At 35.6% G+C, this 18,341-nt stretch overlaps 1 protein-coding gene across 5 annotated transcripts in view; it reads right to left on the reverse strand.

The window, feature by feature from the left end:
- The window catches only part of TMTC2 (transmembrane O-mannosyltransferase targeting cadherins 2), a 386,898-nt gene that overhangs the window by 164,415 nt on the left and 204,142 nt on the right, over positions 1 to 18,341 (reverse strand). For all 5 annotated transcript variants that reach the window (XR_011502690.1, XM_014833852.3, XM_070507209.1 and 2 more), the window contains one exon: positions 11,472 to 11,586. Coding sequence is in view for 4 of the 5 variants with exons in the window: in XM_014833852.3 (XP_014689338.1) it covers positions 11,472 to 11,586 (115 nt within the window). In the remaining variant the exon portion in view is untranslated. The remainder of the gene's footprint in view (positions 1 to 11,471; positions 11,587 to 18,341) is intronic.

Raw genomic sequence — 18,341 nt, forward strand, 5'->3', positions numbered from 1 at the left:
GAGTGATTAGATAGAATTTAGCCACAGAAATAATTTAATGTATTATTTATATAAATAACATATAAAGGCAAAATAAGCAGCAGAAGACATTAATTTTGAAAATTCACTGTCATCTTAATATCCAGATGTCCTCAAATTTCTATTACACTTTAAGCAACTTCATCTTATGGGCAAATCTTGCTTAGGTTTTATATAACAGAAAAAATAAATTAAATGAAAGACAAGCTTACTATATTTCCTGGTGTGTCTAGGAAGTAATTCTTAAGTCATAGTAATTGGAAATCTGCAGAAGACTGATTGGAAAGACCCAAATACCAAATTTACATCTGTTCATTTTTCTTCAGGAGCAGAAGAAAAGAGACAATTCTTTTTCATAAGGCAAAATCTCCTTCTGAGAAAGCTGAAATTAATTTACTTGAAATTCTGCTGCATAGCAGCCTACACTTTCCATGTGAGCAGAATTTTAGGAACAACAACAAAAAATGCTCCTGGCGATTAAAATGACTTTCAATCAGTTTTAAAGTTAAACCAAACAAAAGGCATTAAAATAGGATGTGATTATGAACTTCTTTATAAACCTCTTTTATGGGCTTTCTATTACGTGTCCTCAAATTTACCTACAGTGCTCTGGACAAAAATGACTATAAAATTAAAGGCCATTTTAATGAGATTTCAGAAAAATGCCTTTCATCATTTTTCCAACATGGAAAATAGTTTATCTTGAGTGAATATTTCTACATGGAAAAGCATGACCCACACAGCGCCATTTTAAAACAACATTTGTAACAGAAACCTGTAATACAAATGAGCACAGGAATGATTCAATCTTCTTCTTTCTCTTGCCAGTCTCTAATTTCTAAAAGAATTCTGATTTCCTCCAATTTTACTTTGGGTTAGGGTGGGGAGCACAAGACTTAGCAGTTAGTTCCAGCAGGCAATCCTAGACACCAACACTACAATGTGTAGTTTCCATTACTACAAAAGAAATGAGTGTGAAAAAATAAGTGGTTTGATTCAATCCTATTCAAAAGCATTTGATGAGTATCAAGGAGGTGTCAAGATGTGCTAGAAACAAAGACATAAATAATTTACATCTCCAGCCACCAAGGAGCTCCTAGTGTGAATTTCAGTTCTTTTGTCATTGTGTACATGCATTTCATAGGATAAAATTATTCTCTGGGATATCCCGTAGCTTTGTGATGGCAAAATGCTATTCTCTACTTCATTCAGGAGAAGTGAATAATATTTCCAAGTTTCTAGACCCAAGATTGATGCCACTATTTTTTTCCCATGGGGACATGAAAGCACCATAGAAATACTTAACTTCTCTAGAGTACATGATCTTTTAACCATTTTCTCCCTTCTTACTGTCCTATCCATCAGCTTCAATGACATCAAACACCTCATTCTTCTTTCCTTCTCCTTGAGCATACTTTATGATTCCATTTTCTTTACCAAGCTCCTTAAATGTTGATATTCCCCAGAATCCCATCCAGGGTCCTTCTTTCATTTATCCTCATACATATTACACACACACATACACCGACACACATTATTTACAGTCAGTTTCAATATACCTTCTTAGATAATTATAACTCCAAAATCTACACCCTCTATCTCAGAATGCTCTCACGAGAAACACATTCCAGGCGCCTAGTGGAAGCCCAAGAGTCACCTGAAACTTACATAGCTAAAACTGAGCAATTTTTTCCCCAAACTGCTTTCATTTGTCTTTTTAGTGTGAGTCCTCTTTTCTTTTCTTTTTCTTTATTATTTTTCCATTTCTTCCAGGTTGAGTTAGGTCTCTTTGTCTACCTTCTCATAATAATATAAGCATATTTCTTAGAAAAGATATCACTTTATTGCTTACATATTTTAAATCCAAGCTTCAAGCTACTTGAAGGCAGAAACTATACTCTTTGTCATCTCGTTCCCACCATCTAATACAGTGCCTGTCACTCTGAAGGCACTCATTTGTTGAATGAATTAATGAATGAATTTGCAAATGTGCTAATATCTAAAAATGTACAAATTTGAAAATGTGGTAATATCTATAAATGTACTCAGAAGACATAGTCAGTATTAATCAGACTTTAAAATTGGTCATTCCTTCTCAGATATTATGTGAAAACTAGTGATGTTTGACATCGGTGTTGTTAGAGTTGGGGATTTTATAGTGGCAAGAAAGGCGACTTCACCCTGAGAGCTGAACTGTAAAATCAACTCACAACAAATCAGAGAACAGATGTGCCAAATGAACTGTGGAAAGAAGATGGCTCCAAACCCAGCAGGTATGAAGTGTAAGTTGTCTAACTATATTAACACAACAACTGAGTACAAAATATAAAGGTGTATGTGGAAGAGCAGGTGGCATGACTTTGAAGAAAGCTCTGTAAACGGACAGTGTCAATAGCACTGATTCCAGCACTTTCCAGAGAAGGAAGAGCTTCAGCCAAGGGATTTCATAGCCTCAAGTGTCTTACACTAACGTCATTATAGACTCATTCATCCAGTACTCCTTAGCCGGATGCTCTTATAAACTGAATGTTTTCAACACAAGGATAGGTATGCTCACCAAACAAACTTGTGATTACCATTTAGACTTGACTGCACTTTGATTCTTTCTAGTACTTATGACAACATGGTAAAGGAAATCCCATGAAAACACTGGCACACAGTCTTTCTTATCCTTCTGTTTGTATTTGTTAATATAAGTAGGTCTTTCTCAGACTGATCACCCCAGGCAACTAAGTACCAGGAACCTGAACAGATCCCGTTTCTCCCCTCAGACCACTTTCAGAAACTTACTGAATGCTGCAAGATGAGCTTTGACATTACAGGCAATCTGTAATTTTACCTAATAATCACATATGACGCGTAACACCATAAAACTTACAACAGAAAATATTTCATCTGTGCTTTTTTAAAAATTTGACCTGGACATATTCTAACTATAGCTTCTCCATAAAATCATTTCTGACTTCCTCTTTATCATCCTGCAGACGTCCAGGTCATTATACAGTAATTCTCTTGCCATAATCTATTCTGGCATCTTGACAAGACAGAAATTGGCCAAATTTTCGGAATATAGTATATCATGGCCAAAACTCAAGAATGGATAATTTAATGCTAAAGTATATTCAAGAATTTACATGCACAAATGCATATATGGTTGATGAAATCATTAAGCATGGTTAATTTGCCCCAGTTTCAAATAATCACTAATTTTTACTTTCAAAGATATTCTCAATAAAGGCTAGACTGGTATTCTAGCTGATCTCTGTGTCTTGTAGAGGTGGTTAATATCACAGTGAGTCTACAGGTCAGAATTGAAAATTACTCAAAGACAAATTTAAATAATGCAGTTCTATGAACAAAAGTCAATTGTATAGCCACTTATAACTCAAGTAGGATTTTAAAGGGGTCATAAATATTTTAAGAACCAAGAAACATTTTATCCCATATTTAATAAATTAGAATAGAATTATATACTTTATTTACTGTTTATTTTTTCTAATTAACAAATGGAAATATCAGAATTTGTTTTGTTGAAACATCCCATTGGCTGGTTATCCAGTGAAGCAACACATCTGTTATTTTCTCTACCAATTCTGAAAAAAAGTTTGTTTTCAATACATTTTTAATAAAGAAAATATTTCCAGGGTTTGGTGGGAGGAACAGAAAGAGAACTCCAGCCTTGACACTAGATGAGATATTCCAGAATCTTCATCCCACATCAGTATGGATACAATAACCATAGTCTCTGTGAAGAAATCTTACTACTCTTATGTTTTTTGGACAATGACTATTTTCATAGATATATATGATGGAAAAAAAGTTGTAGAATAAATCAATACGAAGAGTCAGATAAGTGAACACAGCCAGTAACACGAGCTTGGAAAGAAGGAGATCAGCCAGGAATAATGGACAGGACATGGGATTGTTGCCCAATAAACTTAAACCTTGTTGATTTATTTTCATTCATTATTTTATACATTAGTTTATTGATCATTTGTTAGTTTATTAATTTATTCATTAGCTTATTAATCAACATATCCACAGTTTAACTCATTCATTAGTTTATTAATCAACATATACATAATTTCAAGCCTGCTGCCTGGTGTTATGCAAGAATAGTACCTAAGCCTCCCTGCTTTATGGAGATGCCACTGTAATGAAGGGGAACACGGCATCACAAACATAACCACGGTGCCGATGAAAAAGAGCCAAGTAGTAGTTGTACTGGTGAGATTTGGGAGGGGTACCTCTCTTCCAACTCTGAAAATAGGGGAAGTATCAAGAAATCTTCCCAGGGAAGTTTCACTTAAGCTGAGATAGAAAGGATGCACTGGTATCAGCCAGGCAAAAAGGATGGGGAGTAGGGTGGAAAGAGGAATGAAGGGGAGACAAAGGCAGAGAGCTGCAGGCAAACAGACAGGCCTTGTACGTGCAGAGGCCTCCCAGCAAGTAAGAATATGACATATTTGTGAAAACTCCAAGAAAGAACCTTCAACTAAAAATCAGATATATGATAGAGCCACAACAACAACAAAAACTTGGAATCAGGCATATGTAGGAAAAGTAAAATCTGAACAATCAGGAACAACCAGTTTCTCATTACATAATGAGAGAAAGGATCCAATTCACGTTAGCAAAAATAATTTTTTAAAAACATTAAGAATAAATCAACCTCAAATATGTCAGACCTTGTGAACAAAAATACAAAATTTTAATGAAGGGAAATTTAAAAATTGAAATAAATGTAGAAATACATGTATCTGGAGGGGAAACTTCAAGAGTAGAACAATGTCAGTTCTCTTCCCTTTAATATATAGTCACCGCCTAACCAATCATAGCCCAACTGGACTTTCAATGCAACTTAAGGCTATGATCAAGTTCACATTACAGATAAAACACATTAAAATAATCAATAAGTATTTGAAAATAAATAACAAGGGTGGGAAAGCTGCCCTTTAAAATATAAAATTTATAGAAGCTATAGTAAATAAAATGATTTATTCTTGGTATGAGTTACCAATAGAACAGAACAAAGTCTGCAACAAGGAACCCATATTTAAATTTCAAAAGAACGTGGTTGTCCAATACCCATTACTAATCTTATCACTTACATTGATCAATGGGGTCTTCTATGTCCTGATACAGATTTCAGAATTCATTTATAAAATCAACAAACTCAGTTAGAACTCCTCTAAGTATGGGGAGATACAATGACCCATTAGAAATTGCCCCTACCTCAAGAAGCTGAGTCTGAATGGAAATGACCACTGTGCTTCAACGTTAAATACGGTATTGCTGTTAACTGTAGACAGATATTCTTTATGATACAAAAGTACTTATTTATTCCTAGTTTATCTGTAAGTCTTGTTGTCTGATGTTGGTCAAAATCCTTCTTGGCACTTCTAGAGATGATCATGTTCTTTCCCTCTTCTGACTTTTTAAACTGAAAGAGTATAATAATTGAAATTGTGATACTGAATTCTCCACCATGGATCTTGGAATAAATGCCATCTGATAGCAGTGTTTTAATCTTTAACATGCTGCTGCATCCACTAGATTAATTTTAAGACACATCTACATTTTATATTTGTAAGTCTAATTGGCCTGTTGCGGTTCTGTTATTTTGTTCTTGTTTGTTTGCTTATTGTTTTGTTTTTTGGGTTTTGGAGGATTTTGTTGTTGTTATTATTCTTTTTCTTTTGGCGTTAAATACAGTCAGACCTTTTGCTATCAGTTTGAGCTGGCTTCACAAAAATAAATGAAAAGTTTAACTAGTGCAAGAAATATCACTTTATTGAAGATTTGATAGAACTCATGAAATAACTTGGTTCCTTGTGGAGAAAATTCTTTCATATGGTTTTCAAATTTTTCAAAGGATTTTAATTCAGATTGACAATCTCTTCTTGGGCTAATGCTGGTCGTTTATATTTTCCCAGAAAAGCATTTGTACATAGATTTCATATACATAACTAATGCTTTGTTATTTTTATTTATTTATTTTGAGGAAGATTAGCCCTGAGCTAACTGCTGCCAATCCTCCTCTTTTTGCTGAGGAAGACTGGCCCTGAGCTAACATCCATGCCCATCTTCCTCTACTTTATATGTGGGACGCCTACCACAGCATGGCTTGCCAAGCAGTGCCATGTCTGCACCCGGGATCCGAATCAGTGAACCCCAAGCCGCCGAAGCAGAACGTGTGAACTTAATCGATGTGCCACCGGGCCAGCCCCAATTATTTTTAGCTTCCATATATCTCGTTGAAGTCCCTTTCTCATTCTCAGTGTTGTATATTTGAGGTTGTCTATTTTGTCCTATATTATCATTGCCAGAAATTGTTCATCTTTTAAAGAACAAGCTCTTAGGGGCCAGCCCTGTGGCATAGCGGTTAAGTTTGCATGCTCTGCTTCAGTGGCTCTGGGTTCGCCGGTCAGATTCCGGGTGTGGACCTACACACCGTCATCAAGCCATGCTTTGGTAGGCGTCCCACATATAAAACAGAGGAAGATGGGTGTGGATGTTAGCTCAGGGCCAATCTTCCTCAGCAAAAAGAGGAAGATTGGTGGTGAATGCTAGCTCAGAGCTAATCCTCCTCCTCCTCAAAAAAAGAATAAGCTCTTTTTCTCCCTTTTTTTGTTTTGAGGAAGATTAGCCCTGAGCTAACATCTGCTGCCAATCCTCCTCTTTTTGCTGAGGAAGACTGGCCCTGAGCTAACATCCGTGCCCATCTTCCTCCACTTTATATGTGGGACACCTACCACAGCATGGCTTGACAAGAGGTACCATGTCCACACCCAGGATCCGAACCGGCGAACCCCGGGCCGCTGAAGCAGAATGTGTGAACTTAACCGCTGTGCCACCAGGCCAGCCCAGAACAATCTCTTATATTTATTCATTGTTTCTCCATATTCTGCTTTATGAATATTTTCTTTTTTAATTCCTTTAAATTAGTTTATTTTATTGCTTCTTTCTAGCTTCTCAGATTAGATGATTACTTCGATTCTCACAACAGAGAAGAAAAATGACAACTAACTTATGGTGGCAAAATCTCTATCATCCACAGAAATGATTCCCTCTATTATGTAAGATAATCAAGAATTGATTAAACCACATTAAATTTATCACCCGCATTCTGAAATCTAATGCCTAATGAAATATTCAATGTTCACAGAATTACCTGTTTAAATATCCTTTGGAATAGACTGACGGAGACAAATCTATAACAACAATGAAAGGACATCGACTGAGTATTTTTCAGCCTAGAAATCAATTACATTTCAGATGGCAGTGAGTGGTGCAGTTAAAAGGTTGAAAGTTGACATGTATTTATAAAACCTGACAGTGGGAATCACTACACAATAGTCCATCTGCTTTGTCCTGGAAATTTATTATACTTGAAAAGAAAAGCCAACATCATAATGCAGATCTGTTAAATCTGGTCTTAAAAAAGTTACTTGTGTGAAGCACTGGCTTTTAATGAACTCAGCAAGATAAAGGGCTAAACATAAGGCTATACAATAAGTTCACTACATCTATTGCTATTAAGAGTAGAATTAAGTACTGTTTTAAATTTCACATTATATGACTATTACATAAGCCTGGATTGAAGTGATATCAAGTCAATGTTATAATTAGTGGATTATGATAATTAAAAATGATTTCCACAGCACTTCTTGAAAGCAACTCTTAGCTCAGTTTTACAAACCCACTGATGATCTTTCTGACAAAATTCTACAGCATGAGTCCAGTAAACTCAGCAAACGTCATAAAAATTTACCTACAGTCTCTATTAGATTTAATTCCAACCATTTTATTTCCATATATGAAGGTGATTTCAATTAAATTTTTTTCTGAATTTGAAAGAGATATATGGAGGTTTTTTTCCCGCACCTTGAGTTTATTTCTGCCAGCTTGAGCAGAAATATTATGGTTGCGTGCATGTGGAGTCAGAGCATCTTAAGTGCAAATACTGGCTCCTCTACTATTTGGGTGACTTTCCACAAATTACCTCTGAGTTTAATTTTCCCCACTTTGTAGGCTTCATTTGAAGACAAACGGTGATACCGTGTAAAGAACTAAGAAGAGTGCTTGGTATATAGAAGTAATTCAAGTAATTGCTAGCAAAGAAAGAAAAAAATTAAAATTATTCCATCATTTTATAAATAGGAAATATAACCATTTGTAGGTAGCTCTCTGATATAATTTGCTATTAATCCTGCACAAAACTGTCCTCAGAGTTTTAAAATCTTGAAAGTGATCTTCCCTAACCTTCAGATATAACCACATACCATTTGTACCGTTGCTCACTTAGTATTTTTCCAAATCAGCCTTTTTTCCTCTATAGTCATTCAGAGCAACAGAAGTGCTATTTAGATATGCCAGTTATATTTTTAAAATATAAACATAAAAATAAAATTACCGGGATCAATTTAAGTATTCTCTCTGACCTAGAATCATCCTGTATCTGGCCAGTGGTAACGTACTTCACCTTAGTAATTATGGTTTTGGAGTTACATAATGATGTATGTCTCTAGATTATTTTCCTAATAAAAATGTCTAACAATGTAAAATTGTTTCAATAATTTACAAAGCAAGCAGATTTATCAACATCGAATGTGTTTCCAAAAAATCTAGTTACTGATTAAAAGTTAAGTAGAGTCTCTAACAGGACCTTATGCTTCCCAAAAGCTTCTAAAGTTCATTAATAAATAAAGGAGTGTTATCAGGTTAACTTTACTCATAAGACTGAGCAAAGAAAATTCCCCTCCTTTCAGGATTTGAAATAGAACAAGGAACAATTTCTGTACATCAGAGAAAATAATGTAATGAAAATAGCATATACACCTCAAAAGAAAAATGTTTTATTTATCAAATAGTTTTTAACCATCCATGAGAAAACTTGACTTTTTTCCTACCTATGTAAATAAACAGAAAAAATAAAAGTTTGCTCCTAAGGATATATGATGCCAGATATACTTAAAATATTATGGATTGTAAGAGATCGATCTTGGTGTATTTTATCAACATTTGATACAAAATCATTGAAGAATTCACCTATTTTGAAATACAATAATTGAGTATCAGAATTCTGTCAACCCCATGGGTTATATAACCCAATGCTTCAAATCACTGCCAACATTTCTTGTGGAATTTAAGTCTCTCCATTGGAGCTAACAGTTAAATGTAGTTTAGAAATCTATCATATTCATAAAAATATTTTGGAGCTATAGATGGCATTTATGACAAATCTCATTTCATACAATTAGGGAAAAACCCTGAACTTGTTACTAAACCACTTCTCCAGCAAAGATTTTTCATTTGGGTTTGGGAAGGTCTAGTCATACGCTTTCATAGTTTATATGTATCCAAAAAGAAAGTTTTATGCAGCGTTTAAATCACATGTAAAATGGATTTGGCTAATTGAATGAATTTCTCTTCTCAGCAAACATTAGGCCTGGACACACACTTTGTCTTTCCACCCTTGCCCAACAGCTATCATCAAGAAGTCGGTAACTTTTTAACCAGTGGCTGTGGGTAAGAGAGAGAAAAACAAGCTTAATGAAGAGATGTAGGTCGTTCAGCTTACTTTCTCCCCCGAAAATGTATGGAGAATGGACACCAGAAGGAAATTGGCACCCCATATTCAAGGCAAGAAGCCCCTTTGACAACACCACTGTCAGATGTAAAAAAATGAAGAACATTTGCATAAATGTATCAAACTGATAAGGTTCTTCTTTATGAAATAAAAATACTATTAGTCAAGAATATAGGAACTTCACGTTCTTTAGATGAAGAGGACATGGGGGAAATCCCTTTGTAGGAGTACCTGGATATATTCATTCAAGTAAAGAAAAAGATGCAAATTCAAATTATTTCAAGGTAAAGGATGGTAATATATATGGTGAAGCATGAAACACAGCAGATACTATGAAGGATCATGCAAACCAGAGAGGGTATGCTCAATCTGAAGGCATTCCAGGTAAAGAAAGAGAAAATTAAGCTAACACTACACAGGTCAATACAAAACACATGCTGACCTAATTTAGACCACAGGCCACAAGACTGACATCCCAGTGTTAAAGTCTAGGAGGTTAAAGACAAGGTAAATGTACGACCAGGAAGCTCTCTTAAAAATCTAGATTTTTTCTGTTTGTTTTAATTTATTTTTAATTCTTTGTATCTATTGTTTTAGATTTAGCCAGTATAGAAGATTTAGATGTAACCAGAGCACAAATATAGGTTAAAAATTAACTGTACGAATTAGTTTGAAACTGCCAGTATTACATAGCATTCATTAAACACAAGCAGTAAGCATCTTACTTTGCCTGGTCCTGTCCTACAGGGAACTGGCCCTCCATTCCATTCCATTCCGACTCTGGAGGCACTGCCATCGGAGGCATCTTACAGCCCCTACCTCACTGCCCAATTTTCATTCAAGAGAGGACACATGATCCCAGGAGGGTCAGTCAAAGACCTTTTTTCCAGGATTAATAGAGACACCAGGACAATTCCTTCTGATACTGATAAGAGTCAGGATGCTATATGCATAAGGTGACAGAAGTCACGTTTCCCATTGATATAGACAGACTCCCACAGAGAATGGTGTGAACCCAGAGGGAATCAGAGCCACAGAATGGAGACAAATTCCTGCAACATGACAAAGCACCTGGATCTAATTGTGCCGACATCTAGCCAACCCCAGGGATTTTCAGTTATTGGAGTTAACAAATTCTCTTTTGTGTTTGAGGAAGTTTAGACTAGGTTTCTATTACTTAAAAATAAAAGTGTATAAATATAAGAGACAAAGAAGGGTTTTCAGTTTAATCTAAATTTATCCATTCAGATCTCATTGTACACCCTAGGGCTTTCCATTCAAAGAACAGAACCAATTTTTCCTCTATAAATTTTTCTAACTCAACATATGCAAATATTCTAAATTACCCCACTATCCTAACCTAATCATCAGTACCTTTGGGGAGCATGGATAAGAGAAAGAACCATTATCTTATCCACTAACTCTCCAGGTTTAGTACATCTTCTGTATATACTTGGACACAAGCAACTCTTAATAGAGGACAAAATCTACCATTATTAATAAGCAAGATATCAATTATATAATGTATCATACATAGCAGTCTTATTTTATGAACCCACCTAAGTATTAATAGAACAAACAAAAAATAAAAAACTGAAAGCATTTTAACAATTTTTATGTTATAGGGCAGAGTACTTCAAAAAAATTCAGGCATACTATATCAATACACATGAATATCAATGTGGCCCAAAAGAAAGAAATCACAAATACTATCCACCTACTAGTCTCTAAGGCATGATAAATGAAAAGACTATTTCAGAAAAACAGCTATCATCATCCTGGTGTCCAGCAGTTAAATCAATAGTCACTCTTACCACAGTTTCAAAGATGAACCAAGCCAGAGAGAGCAATGCATACTCACAAATTATAAAGCATGTCGGCCATGTTGCTACGGTAGTACAAAGCATTTCTATAGGCGCTTTCAGCTTCAGAAATTTTGCTCTGACTCTTCAGAACATTTCCAAGGTTACCCCATGCTGCCAAGAAGAGAAAGAAGTATTCAGGCTGAGCGTCAACATAATTATACATGACATAATATCAGGCCACCAGGAAGTGCCACAGGGAGAGAAAACTTTCACAAAATATTTTTAAGAAGGAAAATTTATTTCCTCTTTACTCCAACATTTCATCAAACCAGGAGATTAAATACAAAGTCTAAAAAAAAGTTAAAGTAATTATTATGTCTCAAATCTGATATATATATACAGTTCATCAGAAGGCCAAGAACAACGTTATCTTAGGATCACCTACAAAGACTTCCCGCTCTTTCAAATTTCGGTAGGGGTCTTCGTGGCCGGAAATTATTGTATACTTACTGGACCAGCAACTATAAGAAATCCTCTTAAAATAAACAAAGATTCCATCAAATATGAAAAAACTGATAAATGACACGAAGAAGTGGGGATAAAAAGCAAGATCACTATGTAAGATCAAAGCTATAAAGAGGCTTAATAGTCATCCGAAAATATCAGTAAGACACTATGCTTCTTTAAACAGTTAAGTTTATATGGTTTATTCAGACATAATGTTCTTTTATATCCTTCTTGCAAATAAATTCATTTGTGAGAAAATCAGTATCTCAGTTTTTCCATATATAATGTTAAAAAAATTCAGTATTTTCTGTATGCTCTTAATTTTTCACCCCAAATAATCATGATTTCTCAACATTAAAAAGAACAAAAGGCACACCATCAACAGCTGCCCATAAAGCATGGCTGTCAAGCAGACCTAGCCCTCAAACCTGGATGCTTCTCTTGCCTTCCTTCCTTCCCTAAGAGATAGGGTGTCAAGTCCTGAAACCAGAGACTATCTCAGCTAGAAGATGGGGATGAGACGAAGGCTTCTATGGGTCAAGATATTTTTATTTCGGTAATGACTGACTGTATCTGAAGAATAAAAGGAGTTTTGAGGTATTAAATTTTTTCTTTTTCTTTTTTTTTTTTTGCTGAGGAAGATTTGACCTAAGCTAACATCCATGCCAATCTTCCTCTATTTTTTAGTATGTGGGTCACCAGCACAGCATGGCCACTAACAGAGCAGCATAGGTCTGTGCCTGGGAACCAAACCCAGGCCACCGAAGAAGAGTGTGCTGAACTTAACCACTAGTCCACTGGGGCTGGCCCTTGAGGTGTCAACTTTTAATGTATAAAAATTTATAGGGGCCAGCCCCATGGCCGAGTGGTTAAGTTTGCATGCTTCGCTTGGGCAGCCTGGGGTTTCGCCAGTTTGGATCCTGGGCATGGACCTAGCACCACTCATAAAGCAATGCTGAGGCAGCATCCCACATAGCAGAATTAGAAGGACCTACAACTGGAATATGCAACTATGTACCGGGGGACTTTGGGAAGAAGGAGGAAAAAGAAAAAAAGATTGGCAACAGATATAAGCTCAGGGCCAGTCTTTAAAAAAAAAACAAACTATAGAATCTTTCAATCCCAGATTTGCCTATGTGCCCTATAATTCAACACTCTGTGCCTCAGTTTACTCATCTGTAAAATGGGAAAAATAATTAGTATCTCTTGTGTTTTGTGATGAGGATTAGTCAAGTTAATATATATAGGGTGTTTAAGACAGTGCCTGCCACACAGCAAACACTCAATAAATACTTGCCATTATCATTAATATTATTGTGGCTGATGCTCTTTGCAATTTACCACGTCAGGTATTACTTATAGAAGTAATATCAAATGTATTTTATGCCTTTATATTATCTATAGAGCATAATAATCTTTCATATTTGGGAAGTGACATTAGTAAATGAAAATATATTTAGATTGGAAACATTCCAGAAAAATGTACCCAAATGTTAATTTAAGCAGCAAGAAAACATCACTATAATGCTATCCCATCTAACCCACAGTCCTAGAACTCAGATGCTGAAAGAAACATTATAGCAAGGAACTATTTTGCATATTTTAGGGCGTGTTTTCAGAGTAACAGATGGACCTTTTTTTCCAGGTACTTATACCTCAACTAAATAACAAACTAACAAGTGTTTCTCTTGTTAATCATCAAGAGACATATAGTCATGTCTAGAAGATATGTTTAGTCATTTGGGTGGTTGTTCATTTATTCATTGATAAATGTATTCATTTATTAAACAGATATTTGTTAAGTACCTATTTTGTGCCAGGAACTTTATTAGGGGCTGGGCACTTGCAATGGTACATAAATACACATTCCCACTTACTCAGAGTTTATGTTTGAAGTGGGAAGTGAAGTGGAGTGGGGAAGGGAGAAGCACACAATAGAATAAATGAATGAACTTCAGAAAGTAAGACATCTTAGAAACAAGGGAAATGGGTGACCTCTAAGGACTGAAAGACAAGGAGCTGGCCTTGCAGGGATCCCTGATCCCCGGTAAGGGGAATAAAATCAGAGTAAAGGAGCTAAGGTGGCTTCCACAGGGACAGGCAGCACAGGAGATGGTTTTTTGAAAGTGAGGTTACACTTTAGAAATTAAAAATCATCGCCAAGGTTATGTGCGGCAAAGCCACAATGTGATAGTAAGTTTCTTGGGTTTTGTCCAAATGGAAATCTTTCACATCTTTATGATTAAGTCATTGCCCTGGATGACTGGGAACAGAAAAAGAAAATTCCCCAATAAAGGATATTAATTGCTTATGGATGAGAGAGGGAGGAAGAAAGGAAGGGGGTTAGAAGGTGGGTCTTGATGTCCTGAACTCATCTGATAGTCACCACCAGGCTACTTTATTCTCCTACTGTAGATACACAGTCCTACAGAATACCAGCTTGGGACAAGGTTACTTTGAGATCATAATAAATACGCCAAAGCAAAATCACATCAAAATTCTACTAACCTTGAAAAAGAAAAAGGCCACTGTACAACCCACAAAATAGCAAACATCCCCCCTCTTGCTAAATGAATGACTCCTTTACCTAGTTATAGAATTGTCCCCGTATCCAATCTAGGGGACACACCTGCTTCCTTAGACCCTTTCCCAAATCACCCAACCAAAGTCCAAATCCTCTGATAGGACATGTAATAAGATACCCCAGGATTCCCATGGTGCAGTGGTCTCTCAGTGCAAGGACTAAGTAAGCCAACTTCTTTCCTACCAGTGTGCTCCCGGTGGTCTTTGGCTGAAAGGCACTGACATAGAGCATTTCGGCAAACTCAAATATGAAAAGAATTCCTTTTCAAAACCCCTTCTTCCTTGGATAATTGTTCTTCAATACAGTGTTTACCAAAATAGATTTTAGGTTTTTAAGGAAGAGCTGCCAAAACTAAGCCTAAAATTGCTATATATTTCTTTTTGGTGTGAAGACTGCTGTCACTATTTCCATACTTTCAAATTTAAATATGGCTGATTTTTGCATTAATGCTACCAAAAGTCAATGCTAACATAAAGATCACTTCTAAAAATACAAAGCTATCCTATAGAATAGACCTAAAATTAAAAATCTTATTAGTGGTCAATTAAATAGTAGTTCTTTTCATAAAATCTGTTCATTTACCATGTTTCAATGATGAAACAAAAACTGAAAAAAAAAATCATTGTTGAATTGAAAACCATTTAAAATCTGACTTAGATATACGATAGTTTAAAGGAAAATATATTAAAGTGAACTATAAAAAGTACATCTTAAGAGCACTAATGTGATGATTTCACAGCTATATAATCAACCTATAGAATTAATCAGTGTAGCTATGGGTTAATTTTCTTTTTTTTTTTTAAACAATCTATTTATTTATTTTTTTGAGGAAGATTAGCCCTGAGCTAACTGCTGCTGCCAATCCTCCTCTTCTTGCTGAGGAAGACTGGCCCTGAGCTAACATCCATGCCCATCTTCCTCTACTTTATATGTGGGATGCCTGCCATAGCATGGCTTGCTGAGCAGTGCCAGGTCCACACCTGGGATCTGAACCGGCGAACCCTGGGCCACCAAAGCAGAACGTGTGAACTTAACTGCTGCGCCACTGGGCAAGCCCCTGGGTTAATTTTCTTATCTATTACTTGACAAATTGGATCACATTACCAAGTTAACTCTTTTATATCAGACTAATTTTTCAGTCTAGCTGGTCTTACTACTTGAAAGTGGCCGAATCAAAACTTGGAAAATAAGGAATATTGCAAGGCTCACGGATGGGACAATTTAACATTATAGAGATGTCAATTCTCCCCAAATTAATCTTTAAATTCTACATAATTCCAATCAATATGTTAGCCTCCTTTATTAACGAAATCAGCAAACATCATTGACTAAGTCAAGGATAAAGCCTGACCAACAAGCCCACTCCCAAAGAAATTCTCACCTAAGAGCACAGGTCAGAGGGTGTTTAATGCAAGCCTCCAGTACTGGCTGACAGGGGGAAGGAAGACCTGTCCATCATGGGGTACCATGTAGGACATAATAAACTTTATGAATTATGATGTAGCAGTGAGGACCAACAAATTCCATGTAAACACTGCAACATGAATAGACCTTAAAAAGCCTACAAAGAATCAAAATATAGAACGCATTCTATGTCACAACACCAGTTATAAATATTAAAAATTCATTCTCCCCCAAAATATCACTACATATTCTACAAAGGTATGTTATAAATCTAAGATGCAAATCAAGTATGTGAGTGAAGTTGCCTATGGTGCAAAGAAAGAATGAAGCTAGGAATAGAGATAAAAAAGGAATAAATACATGAATAAAGAGGAAACTTGCAGGGAGCATCCTGAAAACTGGCCATGAGTCGAGGAATATAATTAATCTAACCCTGTGCAACTGGGTTCAGGGGAGAGAAGAAAAGAGAAACAGAAGAGAGAGGTGGAAAGGAAGAAAAGGAAAATTATGGTCACATCCCACATTCTTTTAAAATAGAGATGAGGTTATCCTATTTCCCACTTAAGGAATACAGGGTTTTAACGTTCACCGAGGTTTTCTTACACTAAGACAATTCGAACCAGATGTTTGGGATTATCTTCAAATTTTCACTTGGTAATTATACTTTGGACCAAGAGAACTTAAAGATCTTGTATTTTCATTAATATTTAATGTCATTTACATTTTTAGCCCATGCATTTTATTGATGCATTCATTTCATGCGGTGATTTTTAAAAGTACAGTTTTATTGGACTAAAATCCAGGAAATTCCTCCAAGAAATTGTGATGAAGCCTGAAAGAAATGTATCCATGTTTCTAAAGTCTGTATTTTAATAGACAGTGTGCACAGATGAGTCTAATTCACACTTTAAACTCTGGAGATAACATAATAAAGCACTTATTTGAAGATGAAAAAATGGAATTAGTTTATTATAAACTCTCAACGTAATTTTTAAGTTTTTCCCAATAGTGTTTAAAAATATTCAGAGTACTCATTTTACGCCTGTTATTTTACAAAATGAATATTATAAGAGGCTGCTCTCTTTGGAAGGAACTACTGTCCCATCTCATGGCCTTACCTTGCCGTGTTCATGAGCCTAGATAGAGGAAAAGAGGAGGAAAGGTGAAGGGAGAAGAGGAGATGGAGAATGAATAAGAAAATATACTAATAAAAATAACAATAATGCTTTCATTAATTTAAAGCTCACTACATGCTTGACAGTGTCCAGAACTTATTTAACTTAATAAAAACCTTAGAAGTATATTACTATACCCATTTCACTGATGAGAAAACTGAGGTTAACTCCCTAAGTAGCAAAGTGAATGACAAAGTAGATCCAGATCTGTCTTAGGCATGGGAATCTACTTAGAGGTAAGGCTGTCTTACCTTCTCCATACTGAGTTTGAATCCAAAGTAGAACGAGCATATTATAGTACTCAATGTTTTTTGTATTTAATTGATGAAATGGAGTATAATATGAAAACAAAATAAATTATCCAAATGAGTCATCCCCTCAGAACTGCTAGGGGCAAAAACCTCCAGAAACAACAAAACAAAGCTATCTGTTACCCATATTTCATAATGTATTTTCCATACCACAGAAAAATTAATGCCCAACAATATATTGAGTGTTTTACATTTCTTTGGGAATGTAATTTTAAATGTTACATTTTCCACTTAACGCACTGGAAATAGAACATACTCTACCTATGTAAACAAATGGTTGCTGCTCAAAGATGCTGGGGACTTTGGGACATTTATCACAATCTAAGTGCCCTGAAGATGCCTTCCTTACACAGGACAGAGATTTCAAAAGCAGGTTTAACAAGGACGGGATTTATTTCCTAAGACTAAGCATATATGATGACTATATTAAGGGAAGGCAAACAGATGCTTCTAGATATCACTGGATAAGCTTTAGAAAATCTAATTTGTGAAGTTATTTTATTTTCAAAAAGAAAATGAAATTTTTCCGTTAAAAACAATCAGGAAGTGAAGAAGCAGAAATAACCCTTAAATCTCAAGGGCCCTTCACGCTGATATTCGACTACCTCTAAAAGGTATTCACTTGCTAAGAAACTTTGCCTTAATTCACAACGAAAGCTCCTCTTGTACTTAGTCCACAAGCTGCTACCACTGATTTTATGTTCTTTGAAAGGCACAAGAACAATTAAATATTTCTATCATGCTAAAGCTGTTTGAAAGAGAAAACCAAATGTGAGCTCCCTCTAGAAATGTTAAGTGATCTACAGCAAGAAATACCTCCGAAACCGTTTCAAAGCCTTCATTCAAATACACAGTGGTTCTAAGTTCATAGAGTAAATTCAAACTTACTCTAAAATAACTATTGCAATTTCACATGTCTTGATATATTTTGCAAAATTAATGCAA

This window comes from Equus asinus, chromosome 4 (genome assembly GCF_041296235.1).
Source record: "Equus asinus isolate D_3611 breed Donkey chromosome 4, EquAss-T2T_v2, whole genome shotgun sequence".
NCBI lineage: Eukaryota > Metazoa > Chordata > Mammalia > Perissodactyla > Equidae > Equus > Equus asinus.